At 35.9% G+C, this 23263-nt stretch overlaps 1 protein-coding gene across 3 annotated transcripts in view; it reads right to left on the reverse strand.

The window, feature by feature from the left end:
- Nucleotides 1-21594, reverse strand: part of LOC109052549 (sarcosine dehydrogenase, mitochondrial-like) — a 61475-nt gene extending 39881 nt beyond the window's left edge. Inside the window, exons 1-9 of one of the 3 annotated variants that reach the window (XM_042732249.1) lie at nucleotides 21438-21594; nucleotides 19038-19364; nucleotides 18508-18686; nucleotides 18127-18306; nucleotides 17844-17967; nucleotides 16779-16879; nucleotides 14235-14339; nucleotides 10990-11119; nucleotides 219-305 (exon numbers count right to left, since the gene is read on the reverse strand). In XM_042732249.1, the coding sequence (XP_042588183.1) occupies nucleotides 219-305; nucleotides 10990-11119; nucleotides 14235-14339; nucleotides 16779-16879; nucleotides 17844-17967; nucleotides 18127-18306; nucleotides 18508-18686; nucleotides 19038-19359 (1228 nt within the window). In that variant the 5' untranslated portion in view covers nucleotides 19360-19364; nucleotides 21438-21594. Of the gene's footprint in view, nucleotides 1-218; nucleotides 306-10989; nucleotides 11120-14234; nucleotides 14340-16778; nucleotides 16880-17843; nucleotides 17968-18126; nucleotides 18307-18507; nucleotides 18687-19037; nucleotides 19365-20586; nucleotides 20769-21437 lie in introns of those variants that run through there. The other 2 variants (XM_042732251.1, XM_042732250.1) reach the window with 2 other exon arrangements.
- Nucleotides 21595-23263: the final 1669 nt, after the last annotated feature.

Raw genomic sequence — 23263 nt, forward strand, 5'->3', positions numbered from 1 at the left:
ACTGGATGCTTAAGTACTGGACACGCAGGGGTCAGAGATCAAGTTGCGTTGATCTTGAGTAGGTGGCGTGTATATGGAGAGTGGGTGGGACTGGACTTTGCATGTGAACTCTGCAGGGTTTCAGGGTTAAATAATTCATTTGGCACTGATCAGCTGTTGAAGAGAAAGGTGTGTGCATGTGTGTGTACTGTATGTGTGTTTAAGCTCCATGCTCTTACCTGCACTGTTGAAGCCACATCCAAGGAAAAAGCCTCTCACTTCCGGCGCTTCACCCATCAGGGGCTTGTGATCTGCAGTGAAGGATTCTGGAGGAAAACAAACCAACAAAGACAGTAAAAATACACTTCCATTTCAAAATACATTTCCATTCACTGTATTTTTAACCCAAACTACAGGAAGAAACCTTATCTTTTAAAATAACAGAAATCAGTTTATTATGTTGGTATACTTTAACGTTCCCAACGCAAAACTCTGCTGCCCCTCAGATCATTAAAGGATAAGTTCACTTCCAGTATAAAAATTTCCTGATAATTTCTATCTCTCAAATGGACCATTGACACTCCTAATTGAGATTGTAGACAGAGTGTCAATGGTCCATTTGAGAGATAGGTGGCAGTAATGCACTTATAAACATGCGATCTGCCGTAAAGCAAGAAGAAGATGCGCCACATGAACAGACTCAGAACAGTTCAGATATTGCAGTGAAAATTAGGTAAAAAATGACATAAATACTGTTCAGTTTCTTGCACAGACCAATTGTTTTGTGTCTTTACACATCAATGTATCGTCACGAGCCGCAGGGTTTAATTTGGTTTTGTTTGTGTATGTTTTATGACTCTCAAAGGAGTGATTCCCATCCACTTACATTATATGACTGACAGACTGCAACGGTTTGAGTTAAAAATCTCTGTTTGTGTTCTATTGAAGAAACAAAGTAACCTACGTCTTGGATGCTCTGGGGGTAAGCAGGTAAATATTAAATTCTCATTTTTGGGTGAACTATCCCTTTAATGTTATTCACTATGACATGTTTTATATTCATTTAGCCTACACAGGAGGATATTACATTAAGCAACAAACATTGTTGAGGTAACAACGTATTTACATGTACAATGTCAGTTAGATACATTCTGGACTAGCATGTGGTGAAATTATGACTGTTTATGGTGCAAGAAAACTTGACTAACACTTTAAAAGCACTTCAGAAAGAAAAATAATTGCTTTGAGAGTTTATAATGCGGCTCTTTTAAAGCACAAAAGTTAAGAAAATAAGGGTGAGAGGTGGGAAACTGTGGCACATGGTGCTGCCGGAGGGTCAGATCAGATCTTTCTGAAAGGCTTTTTAAAAATGTATCACTGCTGAGCGCTCACTTAATGGTTTATTCGTAATGGTCAAAGCTTTCAGTATTAAGATATTGTGGGATGACCCTCAAAAGCATCGGAGACAGAGAGAAATGCAAAGGCGAACAAGTGTAAGGAGAAACAAAGGCCACGAGTGCAAGAGAGATGAAGAGCACAGACACACCTTTTCCATTACTCCACATGAGAAAGTGTTTTCCACAGAATCATTTGCTCTCTGAGAGCAAAAGGAGAGGGTGAGGCTGCAGCTATATTTTATTTATCCATCTTCCACTCTTCCATTGCTCTTATTCATATTTCACCACACACACACACACAGACACCGCTATCGCCTCAGAGAAATGACCAAAGCAAACACGGCTTCAACAACAGCAAGAGCAAGAGAAAGTGACTACACATGATCCAATGAGAATGTGTTGTGCGATCAAACCATCCAAACACTTTTGAGTTGATATATAGGAAGTCCAAAAGTGAGATTATTAGTGAAAATTATCATTTTTAAAATTGCTTAATTGCAAATTCTATTATTATATTAACATTACAATTTGAGCAACTTCTGCTTCAATGAACGAAACATCTGTCACAAATTATTATTTTACAAAATCTTGTTTCTTAGTTTAAAAATGGTTAATGTTCGATTAATCACATATTTATAATGTGGTCCAAGGTTGTTGTTTTTAAAAAAAATACATTTCTATATCAATAAAAAAAATTTTTTATTTCAATTTAAATTTTCTTCATTAGTAATTACTTTTTCATTTTGATTTTAAATTTTTTACTTTTGATTTAAATATTTTTATAAAATACGTTTTTGACTTTCAAAAGATATCTATTTCAAATAAATACTGTTCTTTGTATTAAAAAAAATGTAAATGGTCATTTTAAAAAAGAAAAAGAAAAAAATGTGTCACCGTTTCCACAGAAATATTAAGCAGTAAAAACTATTTTCAACACTTATAATCATAGATCTTTTTTTAGGATTAAATTAGGATTTTTGGATTGTTTTTTGAGTGTTATGTTTATTTGAAGACTGGAGTAATGATGCTGAAAATTCAGCTTTGATCACAGGAATAAATTACATTTTATAATATATTCACACAGAAAACAGTTAATTAAAATTGTAATAATATTTCACAATATTACTGTTTTTACTGTATTTTTTATTAAATTAAAATTAAATAATAAATATAAATATATTTAATTAAATATGTACATTTAATTATTTAATTTTATTATAGTTATTATTATAGTTTAGTATAGTATTATAAGGTCCTTTTCTAAAAATTCCCACAATGCACCATAAAATAAAAGACAGCAGAAATCAAAAACACTTGCATATTTCATGATTCTATAGTTTTTAACACAAGAATTCATGATAAAACAAATAATATCCAGACCAGACCTCAAAGGATATCAGTAATCATATTATACAGCAATTTGTTGATAATATTTACTATGAAACCACATAATGGTGTCATAGTTATTTGAATCATCATTGTTTAGTGAATCAAGACCTCTGACCAATGTTCATGATACACTGACTCACGTCACAGCAGGCCAATGAGACACAGCGTGAGTGTCAGCAGCAAACACACTTCTACACTTATTCTGAAATCATGTGAGTCACCACTGTACACAGGTGGCCTTCAATCACGTAACGCTGATTTTCAAGTGTAGTTCTTGACTAAAGTGGATGCAGTTAATGGGCAGTGGGACACCGCGGTCACACAAAAAGGTATAATTATTCAGTGTTAAATGGGATTCATGCAAAGTCCAGTGATAGTAGAGCAAAATTATACATATGCTCAACATCTGGTTTTTAATAGCTGATGAGTGCGTGAATGGAGTCTTTGCTAGCACTCTCTTAAAGTGATTTGAGGAGCACTCATCCACTGACCCGAAACCTGTCTGCAAGTGACCATGTTGTAACCTTTGTTACAAAATAATTATTGTGTTTTCTGAATAGAAGTACATATTAAGTGTCACGTCCCTGTCACGTCCTCCTGTCGCTGCTTTTCTTTCTTTTATTCTGAAGTAAATGAGTTTTCTACATGACCTCTGTGTAAGCGTCTCAATTCCTCGAACTTTCACTAACAGACCAACAGCCACTACAGTGTGTTAGCGGCATTTCACACCTGTCATCTTTTATTACAGCCAGTAAAGGTTGACTGAATCTCTAGAGAAAGCCGGAATGGTGACAAATCAGCCAATCAGAGTGCAGAGTCATTTGACTGGCAGGCTAGTAAACCAATCACCTGGTGAGATGGACTGGCATTTAGACAACTGATAGCAGCTCTCAGTGATACGTGTTGAGTCCCCGCTATAATAGCAGCAACATTCACAAATGTTTACAGAACAAGTGGGAACCCAGTGTGCCTGTAGCTTTCTCTATTTCTGTTTTATCACGTGATAGAAAGTCTAAGGCCTTCTCAAGCCGAAGGGCTAACTCATTTAATCTGCGGCCTATTATGCATCACACTAAGATTGCTGTAAAGACACAAAGCACTGCCATCAAGTTAGCATTTTTAAACATTCGCTCACTAAAAATAAATCATTTCTAATCAATGACTTAATAACCAAAGCAATCTGGATTTTATGTTTCTAAATGAAACATGGCTAGAAGACAGCTGCAGTGCAACAGTCCTCAATGAAGCAGCCCCTCCTAACTTTACTTTCATGAGTGTCTGCAGGACTGTTAGGAGAGGTGGAGGTGTAGCTGCTCTATTTAAAGATGTCTACCAATGCAAGCAAATGTCATTTGGTCAGTACTTGTCTTTTGAATATCTAGGGATTGTGCTGAAAGGTGCTCCACGCATTCTGTTTATCATTATTTACAGTCCTCCAAAATACTCTCCAGCCTTTGTTGAAGAGGTCAACAGAAATGCTATCAATGATTTCCTCAGAGTTCGACTGTTTTGCTATTGCAGGGGATTTTAATATTCACATAGATAATGCAGAAAACAAAACTACAAAAGAAATGATAAAAATGTTTTAAACACTTTTGACCTGATTCAGCATGTGCATGGACCCACACACAAAGGTGGACACACTCTAGATTTAATCATCAGTAGGGGTCTAAACATTTCATCCATTGTTATTAAGGACGTAGCGCTGTCTGATCATTTCTGTATTTTCTTGGATTTATTGATCTCTGCTACCACTGTATCTAGATCTGTCTCTGTCAGAAGGAGATGCATTAACGAGAACACTAGTGTGCGGTTTATGGAGGCTATATCTTTAACACCAATCATTTCTGCAGACTCTGTTGATATTCTCCTTGATTCCTTTAACTCAAAAGTTAAGAATTTATTTGATGATATTGCTCCTGTAATAGTCAATAAGAAAATTAGCAGACAGAAATATGTTTGGAGAAAATCAACAGCAGTTCAGACTATGAAAAGACAATGCAGAAAAGCTGAGTGGATGTGGCGGAAGACGAAACTTGAAATTTAATTATAGCATCTATAAAGACAGCCACAGCTAGACAGAGATTCTTCTCAAACCTTATAAACAGTAACTTAAACAACACTCGTACTCTTTTTGCCACTGTTGAGAGACTGACAAACCCCCCAAGTCAGATTCCCAGTGAAATGTTCTCAGACAGCAAATGCAATGAGTTTGCTTCCTTCTTTTCTGAGAAGATCATTAATATCAGGAAGGCGATTAGCACATCCTCAAGCAATGCAGAGGTCAGACAGATTCGGCCGCAATATCAAAAAGAATGTCTATTTTTGAAGAAATTGATAGCAAAATTTTGGAAGAAATAGTGCAGGATCTAAAATCGTCAGCCTGCTATCTTGACACACTTCCCACATTTTTTTCCAAAAGTCTGCTTAACTGTTTAGAAGCAGATCTCTTAGAAGTGGTCAATGCCTCACTTCTTTCTGGGACTTTTCCAAACTCCCTGAAAACTGCAGTTGTTAAGCCCCTCCTGAAAAAGAGCAATCTTGATAACACCATTTTGAGCAATTATAGACCAATATCAAATCTTCCTTTTATAGGCAAAATTATAGAAAAGGCAATTTTTAATCAGCTGAACAAATAAAATCAAATGGATACCTGGACAATTTTCAATCTGGTTTCTGACTGCATCACAGCACAGAGACAGCACTCATTAAGATAATAAATGATATTCGCTTAAATTCTGATTCTGGCAAAATATCAGTGCTGGTATTGATAGATCTCAGTGCTCCGTTTGACACTGCTGATCATAACATACTAATAGAGAGACTGGAAAAACTGGGTCGGGCTTTCTGGGATGGTACTCAAATGGTTCAGGTCATACTTAGAAGGGAGAGGTTATCATGTGACTACAGGAGAGCATAAGTCTAAGTAGACGTCCATGACATGCGGAGTCCCACAAGGCTCAATTCTTGCACCACTCTTGTTTAGCCTGTATATGGTCCCACTAAGTCAAATAATGAGAAAGAACCAAATTGCCTATCACAGCTATGCAGATAATACTCAGATTTACCTAGCCTTATCTCCAAATGACAACAGCCCCATTGACTCCCTCTGCCAATGCACTGATGAAATTAACAGTTGGATGTGCCAGAACTTACTTCAGTTAAACAAGGAGAAAACTGAAGTAATTGCCTTTACTCAGATTATGAAATTTTCAAGGTGAATGCATACCTTGACTCTAGGGGTCAAACAACTAAAAATCAAGTCAGGAATCTTGGTGTGATTCTGGAGACAGAGCTTATTTTCAGCAGTCATGTCAAAGCAGTAACTAAATCAGCATACTATCATCTCAATAACATTGCAAGAATTAGATGTTTTGTTTCCAGTCAAGACTTGAAGAAAGCTATTCATGCCTTTATCACCAGCAGGGTGGACTATGTAATGGTTCTCCTTACCGGCCTTCCCAAGAAGACCATTAGACAGCTGCAGCTCACCCAGAACGCTGCTGCCAGGATTCTGACTAGAACCAGAAAATCTGAACATATCACACCAGTCCTCAGGTCCTTACACTGGCTTCCAGTTACATTTAGGATTGATTTTAAAGTACTTTTACTCGTTTATAAATCACTCAATGACCAAGGACCGAAATACATTGCAGATATGCTCACTGAATATAAACCTAACTGACCACTCAGATCAGTAGGATCGAGTCAGTTAGAAATACCAAGGGTTAACACTAAAACATAAGCCACTTTTAAATCTATACTCAAAACTGATCTGTTTAGCTGTGCATTTATTGAATGAGCACTGTGCGATGTCTGAACTGATTGCACTGTATTTTATGCATTCACTGTATTGAGATCAAACTCATGAAGTCTGTGTAATGCTCTGATAAAGATACTATGACTACAGAAATACATTAAACTTTGCACTGCAATATGACTATCTGTCAGGCCCGGTTTCAGAACCAAATCACTGAGGGTGCTTCTGAAAATTGTGAGGGTGCTCACAAATAATATTAATCCTAATTTTCAACTGTACATTAAATATGTCCAAATAGGGTTCAACCATGTTTGTCCATAAAAAAAAAAAAAAAAATAAAAAATAAAATGCCACACACACTGTGATAGGTTAGACTACTGTACAAGCATTTAGACTGCACGTTTTGCTGTGTGATAGCAAGATATGGGGGTAAAATTCTCCTCCCCTGTATGATTTTTTTCTTCTTTTATATACCATATAGTTTAGCATCACACAAAGAGTGCTGGTTTTACCCCAAATATCAGCACGACTGCAAATGTAATGATTTTATACTGCGTTTGAATAAATAAGAAGATCAATATTAAAGTAAACTTACAGACACAATCGGCTCTCTAAGCTAAATTGCCACTAAATTGGACAAAAATGGGCCCCTGCACAAACAAATTAAATCTATTACATCTGTTGCTAACAAAGTGTAAATCTAATAAAAAATGTTCATTTTTTTTAGGCGCTTTTACAGTTGTGCGGCATTATAACCAATCCCACACGATTCTGTTGAGCTTAGGAATGCTAATAGTTCGCCAATCAGCGGCGTTCAGAGGCAGTCTGGAAAAACTGAAAAACATCCAGCTTTATGAATGCACAAAACCCCCCAGTCAGAGTGTCCCAGTAGAATGTTCTCAGACATCAATGTCAAGGCGTTTGTGCTTCTCCTTCTTGCCTCCTGAGAAGATCATTAATATCGGAAGGCGATTAGCACATCCTCAAGCAATGCAGAGGTCACACAGATTCGGCCCGCATATCAAAAAGATACTATGGTCTATTTTGAAGCAATTGATAGCAAAATTTTGGAAGAAATAGTGCAGGATCTAAAAAATCGTCAACCTGCTATCTTGACACAATTCCCACGTCTTTTTTTCAAAAGTGTGCTTTAACTGTTTAGAAGCAGATCTCTTAGAAGTGGTGAACGCCTCACTTATTTCTTGGGACTTTTCCAAACTCCCTGAAAACTGCAGTTGTTAAGCCCCTCCTGAAAAAATAGCAATCTTGATAACACCATTTTGATCCCTGAAAACTGCAGTTGTTAAGCCCCTCCTGAAAAAATAGCAATCTTGATAACACCATTTTGAACAACTACTGCCTTATACTTAAATTCAAATGGATACCTGGACAATTTTCAATCTGGTTTCCAAACGCATCACAGCACAGAGACAGCACTCATTAAGATAATAAATGATATTCACTGATTCTGGCAAAATATCAGTGCTGGTATTGCTAGATCTCAGTGCTCCGTTTGACACTGCTGATCATAACATACTAATAGAGAGACTGGAAAACTGGGTCAGGCTTTCTGGGATGGTAATCAAATGGTTCAGGTCATACTTAGAAGGGAGAGGTTATCATGTGACTACAGGAGAGCATAAGTCTAAGTGGATGTAAGTGGACATCGAGTCCCACAAGGCTCAATTCTTGCACCACTCTTGTTTAGCCTGTATATGCTCCCACTAAGTCAAATAATGAGAAAGAACCAAATTGCCTATCACAGCTATGCAGATAATACTCAGATTTACCTAGCCTTATCTCCAAAAGACTACAGCCCCATTGACTCCCTCTGCCAATGCACTGATGAAGTTAACAGTTGGATGTGCCAGAACTCTCTTCAGTTAAACAAGGAGAAAACTGAAGTAATTGCATTTGGAAACAAAGATGAAGTTCAAGGTGAATGCATACCTTGACTCTAGGGGTCAAACAACTAAAAATCAAGTCAGGAATCTTGGTGTGATTCTGGAGACAGACTTAGTTTCAGTAGTCATGTCAAAGCAGTAACTAAATCAACATACTATCATCTCAATAACATTGCAAGAATTAGATGTTTTGTTTCCAGTCAAGACTTGAAGAAAGCTATTCATGCCTTTATCACCAGCAGGGTGGACTATTGTAATGGTCTCCTCACCGGCCTTCCCAAGAAGACCATTAGACAGCTGCAGCTCATCCAGAACGCTGCTGCCAGGATTCTGACTAGAACCAGAAAAATCTGAGCATATCACACCAGTCCTCAGGTCCTTACACTGGCTTCCAGTTACATTTAGGATTGATTTTAAAGTACTTTTACTCGTTTGTAAATCACTCAATGACCTAGGACCAAAATACATTGCAGATATGCTCACTGAATATAAACCTAACTGACCACTCAGATCAGTAGAATCGAGTCAGTTAGAAATACCAAGGGTTCACACTAAAACATAAGCCACTTTTAAATCTATACTCAAAACTAATCTGTTTAGCTGTGCATTTATTGAATGAGCACTGTGCGATGTCTGAACTGATTGCACTGTATTTTATGCATTCACTGTATTGAGATCAAACTCATGAAGTCTGTGTAATGCTCTGATAAAGATACTATGACTACAGAAATACATTAAACTTTGCACTGCAATATGACTCTCTGTCAGGCCCGGGTTTCAGAACCAAATCACTGAGGGAGCTTCTGAAAATTGTGAGGGTGCTCACAAATAATATAAATCCTAATTTTCAACTGTAGATAGAGTATGTCCGTCACTTTGCAAAAAAAAAAAAAAAAAAAAAAAAAAAAAAATGCCACAAACCCTGTGATAGGTTAGACTACTGTACATGCATTTTTGCACGTGTGATAGCAAGATATGGGGGTAAAATTCTCCTCCCCTGTATGATTTTTTTCTTCTTTTATATACCATATAGTTTAGCATCACACAAAGAGTGCTGGTTTTACCCCAAATATCAGCATGACTGCAAATGTAATGATTTTATACTGCGTTTGAATAAACAAGAAGATAATATTAAGTAACTTACAAACACAATAGGCTCTCTAAGCTAAATTGCCACTAAAATTGGACAAAAATGCCCCATCACAAACAAATTAATTCTATTACATCTGTTGCTAACAAAGTGTAAATGAATAGAAAGTGGTAATTTTAGGTGCTTTTACAGTGTTGTGCATTATTACCAATCACACACGATTCTGTTGAGCTTAGGAATGCAATAGTGCCAATCAGAGGCGTTCAGAGGAGTCTGAAAACTGAAACTCATCAGCTTTATTGAATGCGCATGTGTTCTCTGACTGAATTCACGAATTCTCTCATCATAAACAACAAAGCGCAGATGTACATACAATGTAAGTAAGGGATTCATTTCGCAGTGTAGACAGCTTTCGGTGATATTACGATAGTTTTTGTTTTTTGAGAGTGCAATAGATCAAATTTAGTGATAATGTAATTTCTGTATATATTTTTTTTCACCATTTGAATAAACCGTGGGAAGGAAACGTTATCAATTTCTAATGTTTTAATTAAATGGTAATCACATTAAATACAAATTCAGTCCCATTTAACATATTTTACATGACACCCATGTCTGGTTCTTGCCTAAAAAGACAGGTTTATGATGTTTGTATTTAATAGATTTGTCTGGTTTTAGCCTTACCCTGGAGTTGCTTCACCCTCAGCCTATGCATGAAAGCATGAAGAAAATAATATCATAATTTGAAAGATCGTGTTTATGCATTAATTTTGCAAATTTGTGTATGTGTGTGCACTTGTCTGTGTGTTTATGGATGGTGAAAATTTATACGCTAATAACAATTTTATCTGAGGGCGCTTTCGCTTTTGTTTGGGGGTGCTAAGCACCCTCAAGCACCCACGTAGAACCGGGCCTGATATCTGTATTCTGCATCACATGTATTCTGAACAAAATATCTGTCAATGTGAAAAGATGTGTCTAAGACCGTGGAGTCAATGTGACTCCTATAAGCCTTTTGTTTTCTTAATCAAAGACATAAAATGTGACAAAAAAGTTTGATTCCTGATTTAATGCTTTTATGAGCCAGTTCTTTTTAGCGAAATGCAGTGCGAAAAATGTAGTTTGACTCCCGAACAAATTATTCCTATAAACCAGTTATTTTCAGCGATTCAAAAACATACAACAGACAAAAAATTTAATTTGATTCCTGAACAAATGTCTCCTATGAACAGTTTTGTTTTAGTGATTTATTTTGTTTGGGGGTGATTAGTGCAGTTTGTTTTATGAGTATTTTGATCATGTTTGTTTTTTTTTTTTTAACAAAATGACAGCAGGTTCTTTTTAGTGGTTCAAAAACAGCACATAATCATTTAATAACATACAGCATGACTAGTGTGGTTTGTTTTTTGAATTTATCAGAGACAGATGTTGTCAAATGAGCATTTGATGCATTTGTCTGTGTGTATGTACCTGGACCACAGACGGTGGATTTGATTCCAGTTTGTTCCAGAGCAGGTACTCTGTTCACGGCACCATCAATGTGCTGCATAAAGACGTCCCAGTCCAGATCAAACAAGCTGAAGGCAAACTTATCCGACACCTGCAGGATCACAGAACACATACACAATTTTCAGTTTGTTGAAGGTTATGGAGTGACCTGGTCAGAAGTAATGAGCTCATTGAATCTCATAAAGCTCATAAATCCAGCACCGAATCTATGATTCAGGAGGAAGGTCTTACTGGATGATAATATGTCACTGACATGCAACATATGTACCACCAATCATGTTATACCACTGGTGTCCAATTGACCCTTTGCCAAACCCTACGGAGGTCTGTGCGTTTGGAGTTTTAAAAGCCTGCCACAGGATAAAAAAAGGTAATTGCAGCATTTTAATCACAAAAAAGTCCCACAAAAGACAGAAATGCAAGATATAGACTCAGAATTATGACTTTTTTTTAAGAGACTAATAATTTTTTTTTTGTCTTCAATTTTATTTTTTGTTTCTGCCACAGAATAAAAAACTAAAAATGTAATTACAACTTTTTATCTCACACTATGACGACTTCTGCTGCTGAGAAACCAGGAAATGTGAAAAAGGTCCATTCACATTTTTTTCTCCTTTGAATTGCAAGTTTACATCTCAAAATTTGGACTTTACATCTTGAAATTCGAGCATTATATCTTGCAATTCGGACTTTAGATTTCTCAATTCTGAGTTTCACAATAAAGACTTCAGACTTTTTTGCCCCTTTGAACTGCGAGTTTATATCTCACAATTTGGACTTTACATCTTGCAATTAAGATTTTATAGCTTGTAGTTCATAATTTCATTGTGCAATTCAGACGTATTTTGCAATTCAGACTTCACATTTTGCAATGTGGATTTTACATTTCACAATTCCGGCATTATATCTCACAATTCAGATTTTATATCTTGCAATTCAGACTTTACATTTCTCAATTCTTAGTTTCACAATTCAGATTTTATATCTTGCAATTCAGACTTTACACATTTCAATTCTGAGTATTTCACAATTTGAAGTTTATATCATACAATTTGGACATTATATCTCGCAAAATTCATATTTTCATCTCGCAATTCTGACTTGACATCTCAATTCAGTCTAATTATCTCGCAATACAGATTTCTTTTCTCTGAATTCTAAGTTTATATCTTGCAACTGTGAGTTTATATCTAGAAAATTCTGACTTTATATCAATATATATCTATTAAGTGAAGTTATATATCTATTACATCTATATATATTATAGTGAAGTCAGTTTTATTATTTACAGAATAAGACGGCATCTATTTAGAACTTTTATAGAGTCAGTTTTGATTTCATGTTAATTTTACGGAACAGACTGAACCTCCTCCCACTATCCGCACAGCTCCAACTTCACTTTCTTGGCACAACAAGCAAGCTTCCACCATGAACACTTCTCAATTTGTAATTTAATTTAAGCAAAGTCCTCTGCTTGTCACAGTCTTCTCTCGCTGCCACAGGGGACTGTCAATGAACTCCAAACCATGGGATGGAAAGAAGCAGCAGACGGTGTGAGCAATCGGACAGCTGATGAAATGCTGATCGCAAAAATGGAGAGAATATGTGGCCGGTGTGGAGCAGACTGAAGTGTAAAAATAAAACTGTAGAGGCTGCATGTGCTGAGAACCCGGCCAGGCTTCACACTGTCTCATTAAGAGTTTCAGACCGCCACCGTTTCTACAAACACATTTCTCAAATTCTTAACACTTCCCTAAGATATTGATCCGCTGTTTCATAGCATGACTGTGGCTTTCTCTAGTGAAAGCGTGAGCTAACAGAGGGTGAATTTAATGAGAAAGCTTTGTTACACACACAATACTGCTGGCTGGAGATCATATAAAGGCAATGCTGTGTAAATGTGGTCAAATGGGAAGCGACAGGGTTAAAAAACCTGGACTCCAGATATCACTACACTGGAAGATCTGTAGACAGAAGCACTCACAAACACACACACGCTACGTATGGAATATCACACTACTGTACAGTAATACAATTTCAGTATATTGTGCACTGTATGCAATTTTCTTGACAAATACATTTGATATTAGTGCAATGAGCCCCATATTAGTTACATTAAAACTACCTTTTTTTTACTTTGTATTTGATTGGACTGAACAACGTTACATACTTTTTCAGACACTTGAATTCTATGCAGTATATACACTAAAAATAGAATTAAAGCTGTATGTAAGTATGTTTGACAAAAAATACTATTTCATGCTTTCTACTTTAGCATTTCATGTTTAATTCAATCTGTTTCTTTGCAGTTTCTTTATAATTATTTGTGACATTTATTAGCAATTTCCGAGTAAAAATTGTTTCACCATCAGTTTTATTTAATTTTTTAGTGTAGAAGGTTTATTATTGTTAACTAAAACCATAAAAACCAAATTCATTACTTGAAATAAAATGAACATTAACTGAAATAAAATAAAATTTCAAAAATACTTAAAATAATTTAAATTTTCATTAAGTTTAATTTGAAGTACTAAAGTAAAACGAAATAAACTCAAACGTAAATAAAAACTATATAGACATATTCAAAATAATCCCCCCAAAAATACAGAAATGACAACATACAAAAGACTAAAGTCTCAAACCCAAAGAGATATTCTTTATAAAAGTTAAGACTCATAGAAGATTTGCATAACAACACCCAAATGTTTATGCAAAGAAAGAAGGCGCAACTTTTATTCTGAAATTTAAAATGACATAAATTAAAGTTGAATAGACATATTTAATTACTACTAAATTACTACTAAATTACTACTATTTAATTAACAGAATTACTACAACTAAAATTGTGAAAACAAAATATAAAAGATAATTCAAAATAGTAATAAATATCATAAATGTATATAAACAATATCAATGTAAAAATAGGCAGAAATTAGTATGCACAATATTGACCGATTTAAAATCATTAATATCAGCCGATGACCAATATGGTACATTATGAATCACTAACAAGAAACATACATCAGTTACGCACCTAATGCGCATCAAATCCAAGAATCATGCATATCTGAACTAAAATATAGGTTGTGGATCTCAAACCAAAGACAGAAAATATATCACATAAACAACCACAGCAAAAAATATGGAAAGAACAGCAACTTTTGCGAAAATGAGTCAGATTTGTAAACACAGTTACTACAACTTACATCATTCCAGAATATGGGGTTCTGTTCGTAGCCTCCCACAGAGAGAGCATCACCCTGCAGACGGAGGTACACTGATGCATCATGGTCCCTGACGTTGGGCATATTCTAGTGAAAAAAAAGACATTTTAGTTCATATTCTATTTCAAAACTAGCTCAGTATGTTCATGTATGACAAGGCTTTTTGTAGAAGCCATATGGTGCTTTACTAAACAACAACATGACTCCATCTCACCACATGCTGCTTCAAGCCTGGTGCTCAGTCACACACTACCAGGTTTTTTAATGTTTTTGAAAGAAGTCTCTTCTTTTCACCAAGGTTGCATTTATTTGATCAAAAATGCAGTAAAAACAGTAATATTGTGAAATATTATTACAATTTAAATGAACTATTTTATATGTGAATATATTTTAAAGTTTAATTTATTCCTGTGTTGCAAAGCTGAATTTTCAGCATCATTACTCCAGTCTTCAGTGTCACATGATCCTTCAGAAATCATTCTAATATGCTGACTTGCTGCTCAAGAAACATTTCTTATTATTATCAATGCTAAAAACAATATTTATTTCTCGGTTTCACAGTCCCTTCAGAAGCAAAAAAGTCAATCAGCTTCACTAGCACATCACGTGGATGACAAACAGTTCATCTCTTCATTCTCAGTGATGACTAGCTGGCCTCTCTGTGAGGAGTAACACGGCTGTCATCAACCATGCATCAAACTACAAGCTCTCTCTCACACACACACACACACACACACACACACACACACACACACACACACAGTGTCACATAATCCACAGAGAGGCTGTGAGTTAAATGCTTAAGCCACGGCCGCTGTTGTGTTTTGCCACTGCAGTGTAACATGAATAGAGCAAGACGCCCCCATAGGGCTCAAAAACAGACCAAGAAAGACAAAAGAAAGACGGACACAACACAACACAGTGGGGAGAATCCAATAAGATTGAAGTGCATCGACTAATGATGACCAATTCACTAATGGAATTACAGACATCAGGTAACGGCACGAATGCAGTGACAAAATCAGTGCTGAACAAAATTTTAGTCGATTCTGAGTGCTAAGTTAAGGAAAATAATGCAGAAAAATGCAATCTAGCAGTGTACAGCTTCACTGTGATTCAGGCACCTGAGATGACCTTCATTTAATAAATGTCAGTTGCCATGATGTCTAGAAAATATATCTTAAGTAGTCTGGTTATTAATTGCTGCCATTTAGTAACATTTAAGTTTTCAATATTATTAAATATTTTTTGGAACACGGGATACTTTTTCAGGATTCTTGGTGAATAGAAAATTAAAAAGAACAGCATTTATTCAAAATATAAATATTTTGTAACAATACACACTACTGTTCAAAGGCTTTTTTCTTTCCTTTTTTGAAAGAAATTCTTTTTTTTTCAGCAAGGATGTGTTAAAATTGCAAAGAAAAAAAAAATTATAGTAAAGACTTTCCATTTTGAATAAATGCTGTTCTTTTTAACCTTTTATTCCAACACTGATAATAAATCAGCATAATAAAATGATTTCATCGTGTGACACTGAAGACTGGAGTAATGGCTGATGAAAATCCGGCTTTGCTTTAAAGAAATAAGTTATATTTTAAAGCATATTAAATAGAAAACCATTATTTTAAACTGCAATAATATTTCACAGTATTACAGTTATTTCTGTATTTTTGATCAAATAAATGCAGCCTTAATGAGCACAAGAATCCATTTTAAAAAAACATTAAAAACCTTGATCCCAAACTTTTGAACAGCAGTGAATGTGTTTAAAATGTCTTCATAATATATAATGTAAAAACATAAATGTAACTCCATGGCTGCTGGGAAACAGTAATCTAGTGTGAAACATTACTGATCTATTCTCACACCATTCTAACTGATGCTTGTCTGTCACATGTCATTTTCTTCGGTTTCCTTGGTAGCACATTTAATTTAGTACAATTCCTTGGTTTCCTTGGTAACATTTTTAAATTAGCACAAGTCTTCTATAGACACTGTAAAGACACAAAAACACTTATGCAAGACATAAAATGCAGCAGCACTAGTCGGATGGTGCAAGTTGCTAAATTTGAAATAACTTGAATAAAAATGCTTAATGACTAAATGTAAAATCCTTTTCCATTAAATTAAAACATAGGACGCATATTTGCACTAAATATAATGCTAATGACTTCATTTAAATATGGAGCAGTGCTATTGCAGCACATGGTTAAACTGGACTGCAGGTGCTTAGAGAATTAAACACAGGGTTTTGAACCAAAATATCGCATACTAAAGTGATGGAACTGTTCTGTAATTTTTTTCTTTTTATAATCATTAATATCAATCAATAATGGATGCTGGACTCTGTTTCCCTGCATGCACCATAGTATGAATAAATCATGCAAATTACCGCCTCACTGTTTTGTAATATGTGCATTTCTCTCCTTGATGTGAATTTGAGTGTCTGCTGTGTTCTGTGCATTGAATTCTAAAGATCTATGCTGTGCTGAACTGGACAGCGAGACTCACTTAAAAGCTCACCTGAATTCCCTCGATTCTTTCTGTGACGACATAAGCGTGGTGCATGGCAATCAAAGGGACATTGACGCCTGCCATTTCCCCCAATTTAGTGGCCCAGACACCTGAAAAAACACACACAGGATTTAGCTGTATAAATATAGTATTTGAGCAGATATTTGATGCGATTTGGTAAAGAAATCCATTTATAAAAATACCTAAAATATTTAAACATTTACGTAAAATAGTTGATAAGTAAACACTCATTTAAATAAAAATATATAATAAAATTACCCACTACCTGGCTATACATTTACAGGATGTATAAATTATGTTTGATATAAATCTTATTAATATTTCTGAATGTTTTAAAGGGTAATTTAGTGTAAAATACTTAATCAACTATTCTATATAAAATTTTAATTTGACAATTTAGATGAATAATTGAGTAACTGATAACAGGCAAAGCAGAATCCCAGTAAGTAAAGGTAAATTCATTATATGATTTATTTGATTATACAGGTGTATGCATATTTACATATTTAATTTCCGGTATTTTAATTGAAAATATGTGAATAGCAGCACTATGAATGCAAAGCAAATGGTTTCACTAAATTAGCCTGTAGGTTTTAATAAAAGCAAAGAGGTCTGAAATGTACATCTAATTCAAAGAAATATTAAATAATAACCCCATTAATTACAATAAATATTACATTTAAAAATAACACCACTAGTAGCAACATGCCACTTGGGACATTTCACAGAACACTATTTTCAAGAGACTTATTTCCAAACCCTTTCAGCTGAGTAAATCTCACAAATGTTGATATTCACATAAAATCACAAAATTAAAAATAGTATAACCATTCAAAGGTGTTTAAATGCGTTTTTTTTTTTTCATCTATGGTCAAGAGTGTTAAGTTTTAAGGTAATTTAGACAAATATTATCTAAAAATCAACTTTCAGAATGGATCATTTAATTAAATAAGAAGTGACTGATAGTTTGAAAAACTTTTACAGCAGCTTGTGTTAAATGGCATTTCGCTATCACAGAGTGCCCTCTGCTGGTGAAGTCTGCATCATTCTGACCTGCACAATTCACCACACATGGTGTTTGGATGGTCCCATGAGCAGTTTCCACCGCTTTCACTCTCTTAACACCCAAATCATCAACCTTAACCTGGATACCTGTCACTGGACAATTCTCAATCACCTGTAATCAGTGATAAACATATCAATATGGTTCATACATTCAGTCATAACGTACACCAGACCACTGGATTACAATACAGTAATTCACCCTGTGCTCCATTAGCTTATATATAGAATAATTCAAGCGTAACTTAAAAAAGTAAAGGGTATGGAGACGTACAGTGGCACCGCGTGCGGTGGCTGCTCTGGAGAGGGTGGTGCAGGTGCCCGCTGGGTCCATGGTGCCGTCTTTAGGCACATACAGCGTGCCATAAAGATCTTTCACATTCATCAGAGGATACAGGTCCTTGGTCTCAGCAGGTGACAGGACGTATGACTCAATACCGTACGCTTTACCCAGCTGAAATGCAAAATATATGAGTATTTCACTTATCGGGTTATCTTTAATCACTCACATTTCATTCATTACGTTTAATAAATTACATATTTTCTAGGCAAGGCTAGAAAAACAGTCAATTAATTTATTAAAACCATTTGTTTTTGCAATTTTACTGCACAGTCCCATCTTGGCATGTTGTGTGGTTTAGTATTTGTGCCATACCGACATGAGGCGCTTGTATTCGTCCAGTCGCTGCTTGTTGGAAGCAATGAACAGGCCTCCATTTTGGATCCAGCCCGTCTCGAGGCCAGTCTCCTCCTCCAACTCTGAGCTGATCACGTTGCGAGTATGAGCCAACAGCTCCACCTCGGTATCACTAGGTCTTAACTGCCACAAAAGTCCTGTGGAAAGGTAAAAAGATTATATTATACAAACAGAAGCAAAATTCAAAAGACGAGCTGGAGCTCATTATTTGACAAACTGCTACGCCCAAGGATTTGGCTTTAATTATTACAAAATCAACTCTGTAAGCCTATTCATGTAGTAAATTCTTGAACTACACTCACTGTACAAGTGAGGAATTATATCTGATTTGCAACATTGATTAAATTTTCTACACTGTGCACATGCAACCTAGGTTCTTTTTTTACACATTATGTGCTGAAACTGTGTTTCTGCCTTTACTTTTTTAATTTTTTGAAGCACAGAAAGAAACTCTACTCAAAAGAGTCTCTAATCACAAAGTGCAATACCTGCCGTGTGCCAGGTGGTGCCTGCAGTCAATCTGTCCCTCTCCAGCAGAACTACATTGGTCATGCCTAGTTTACACAGGTGGTAGAGGGTCTGGCAACCCAGGCTTCCTCCTCCAATCACCACAACATCTGCAGACTTCGGCAGCGGTTTGGTGGGCCCACTGAGGCCATCCTCTTGTTTGAGGATCTTCTCATAGGGGACGCTCTTCTCTGTGGTGTGTGTAGACTGGGAGCTATAGCAGCGGGTGGTGGCACGGCAGAGGGGCGAGAGGGTCTGTCGGCATGCCATCACCCTACGTGCTGCTGTTCCCAAGAAAGCCATGGCCCCTGCAACGGACCATAAAAACATATATATTATAATTATAATAATAATAATGTATTATATAATATGTATTATAATAAATAGCATTTTTACTTGTCTATAAAAAAATAAAAATGTATACATTCATTCATTCATCTAATGCTAAAAGTATAATTTCTCTTTCTCTTTATTCTATTCTTAAAGGGATACTCCACCCCAAAATGAAAATTTTGTCATTAATTACTTACCCCCATGTCGTTCCAAACCCGTAAAAGCTCTGTTCGTCTTTGGAACACAATTTAAGATATTTTGGATGAAAACCGGGAGGCTTGAGACTGTCCCATAGACTGCCAAGTAAATAACAGTGTCAAGGTCCATAAAAGGTATGAAAGTCGTCGTCAGAACGTGTACGTGTATTTCGCTGATGACACAGAAGAGCATACACAGCATACGGTGATATGGAGAGACACAGAGGAGACCGTTGACAAAGGAATTATTGAATACAGTCATCATTCTTGTTTTCTTCACTTACAAAAAGTGTTCCCGTCGCTTCATATAACCCAGATTGCACGTCTGATGGCAGATGGAGTATTCTGACGACGACTTTCATACCTTTTATGGACCTTGACACAGTTATTTATTTGGCAGTCTATGGGACAGTCTCAAGCCTCCCGGTTTTCATCCAAAATATCTTAAATTGTGTTCCGAAGACGAACAGAGCTTTTACAGGATTGGAACGACATGGGAGTAAGTGAATAATGACAAAATTTTCATTTTGGGGTGGAGTATCCCTTTAACACTTAGTTGATCATCCTTTTACAAGTATTCAGGTACCATGTGAGTCAGCTTACATTAAGTCTTAGTGCAGCTTTGTCATGTGAAATGTTTTACTGAAAATTCTGAAATGTTTTAAATACAGAAAATACAGCCTTGCTCCCGCCATTGTTCAACAAAACCAATCACCTAGATATAATGGCCAACTTGTCTTTGCAGAACATGATGCAAAATCTATGCTGAAGCATTTCTGCGATTCTCAACGTATGCAATGCAAACACGGTGAAATTGTAAACTACTTGACAACTAAATAAAGAACAATAATGTGCAAAACAATCACCATTTCAAACACAATTCACGCGTTTTGTAAAACAGATGGCATGCAATAGCTACAAAAACAAACAGACATGACCATAAAGCAGATCAGCGTGTGTGAAGTCAGTATTCAGCAGTAACTTCGCGTTCGTCGCTCACCTATATAAAACTTACTGAAAGAGCGTAAGTCTTCTGTTTGTTAACTGCTTCCTTAAGAGTGTGAGACTGCTGTTAGATATGTTCATAAACAGAGCAACTGGTGCTCAAATATGGCTGTTTGCTGACTGACAGAGCATGTGGACGAACACAGCTGTGCAGTGGCGAACTTCTGAACTGCAGATGCGTGTGTGTGTGTGTGTGTGTGTGTGTGTGTGTTTGAGCGTGTGTGTGTGTGTGGTTTTTGGTTTGAGCAGAAGAGGAGGGGAGTGCTGCGTGTTTTATGACGAGGTGATGATTTTTTAATTCTTGATGGTTTATTGGATTTATTTAAAAGTTGACTTTCTTATTTGCATATATATTTTGACGGAATTAATATCGTTGGGTGTCAGACGGGTAACGTGAGCACGCGACCTTTTGTAATAACTGCTTGAACGTCAGTTTATGAAAGTTTCATAGACTTTTAAATCCTACGAACTTTTATGAGCTGAAATAACTTTCTGACGTTACCTCAAACACTAAAAGTATATCGGAATGTGCACGAATATTTAATGCAGTAATAAAGGGGTTTGGTTGTCTGTTGTGAAACAGCTCGCCTATTTCTGGCATTAATGTGTACAATTTGGATTTTCAAATTCGGATTTAAAATTACAAGTGTGAAACGTTTAAATTGGGTTCAAAGTGGCCTAACTTTACGTTTTCAATCAGTTAACGTGACATCAGAAAATAAGGAGTCTGTCATTCCAAAAAAAAAAAAAAAAAAAAAAAAAAAAAAAAAAAAAAAAACTGGTTATTAGTTATGATGAGGGTTTTGGGTTTTGTTAGAGTTCAATAAATGTACATGCATTGCTTACCTGTCAGATGAATAAATCCACGAGGGAAAAACAACAAGCACAAGAAATGGTTTTGCTGTTGCTGACGTTATGTGCTGTTTAGTGCACACTGCAGCTGAAATGTCCAATTGCATGCAGCTCAGATCCATTGGTTTGCAAGCAGCCAAATAGACATGTTAACCCTAGTGTAAACTCTCCACCCACCAAGATTTGTAGTAGGTTCAGTATGACTGCAGAAACAATAGTAAGAAAGAAATGTTATTTAGGCTACTACATTATGTATGTTTAAATGTATAAGCATTTTGTGTACATGTTAGCTTTATTCTGATTTATATATTTATATTTAGCATGTGGAGACTCAGCTGTTAGTTTTCCCTCAGAGCAGATCACAATTAGAGCAGAAGGGTTGATCTCAGACATCTGCTCTACTGTTAGGATTCTGGATTATAGGTGGCTTCATTTCTCCTTGAAAATATTGAGAATATAATTGAGCATTACAGGAGGAATATAACAGGATATAACTCTTAAAACTATGTGGAGAAAGATCCCGACTTCGAACATACATTATAAAACACAAACATGAATATACTGTATAAAATTAGTGTCAGAGTGCATGCAAATTTCATTATTAATTTCACACAAAAAATACATTTTAGGAATGAGTTATGTTGACTATAAAAGGGTTTTTGAGTGTTAAATAAATTAATTAATTAACAAACAATGTGAGATAAAAATGGGTCCAGCACGGAACTCTGAGGGACTCCTTTACAGTCCATTAACATTTTGTATTCACTGACAGAATAACAGCAGTGTTTTCCAGACACCATGAACTGTGACCATTATTGGCTGACCTATTTCTATATACAAGCCCAAAAAACATCCTGGAGAGTTTGGAAACTCTGTTTTAGACACCTTATCTGAGACAACCAATCAGAGGAGGTTTAGTGAGCCCACCCCCTGGTCAGAGAAATATGACAACACACTGCATGAAGCAATGACAGAAGCACATCAGTGACAACACCCACAATATTACTGCGTCCATTTATTCAGATACTTACAAACTGTTGTAAAATGATATTTAAGGCACTGGAGATTATTTATTGAAGAGTCAGAGCAGTGTTTAACCTACAGAGCACTAGAACATTGGAAGATCAAAACCATCTGATTAGACATTTCAAACTGCTGTTTCTGTGCAATAATCACTGCAAAGCCATTGATTGTGTGTCATTTGAGAATGAACTGCTCAGATGCGAATCTAGACGCAGTGCAGTTTTGCTGTTCTTATGAAACAGGGTTCGCTGGGGTCATGAGGGGAGATGCCTTCAGCTGAGAAAGTCACTCTTTCAGACACTGAACCCTTATACTCGCACCTGACCTGTCACATGACCCCTGCACTACTCTAAATGAAATAAACCTCAGCCTGCACCTTCAACAATTCAACACCTCAAACAGTTATATTATAAATGAGTAACTCAGTATTACTGTAATGTGTGACTCAGGACTCTGTATCATTAACAAGAGCTTCTATATCCTGCAATTGTATTTAAAAAAAAAAAATTATTTACCTTTATTGTTGTATTGATTGTTTCCTGTCTGGTATTTAATGTCTGGAGAATGTGCTGTGGTGCTTGTCTTGTGCTTACAAATTATGTGGAACTGAAAACACTCAGAAGTCTATTTACTGATGTCATGAAATATGAATTGCCTCTTGTAAATAATATCAGGAAGGTTTGAGGATCGGATTGAGAACAACTATTTCAAACTACTTCAAACATTTGTAAACTTTGCGTACAAGCTACTGTATGTACTATAAATTCACCCTCATCAGTGTTATTTTAGTATCATTG

The sequence above is a fragment of the Cyprinus carpio genome, chromosome B10, assembly GCF_018340385.1.
Source record: "Cyprinus carpio isolate SPL01 chromosome B10, ASM1834038v1, whole genome shotgun sequence".
Taxonomy (NCBI): Eukaryota; Metazoa; Chordata; class Actinopteri; order Cypriniformes; family Cyprinidae; genus Cyprinus; species Cyprinus carpio.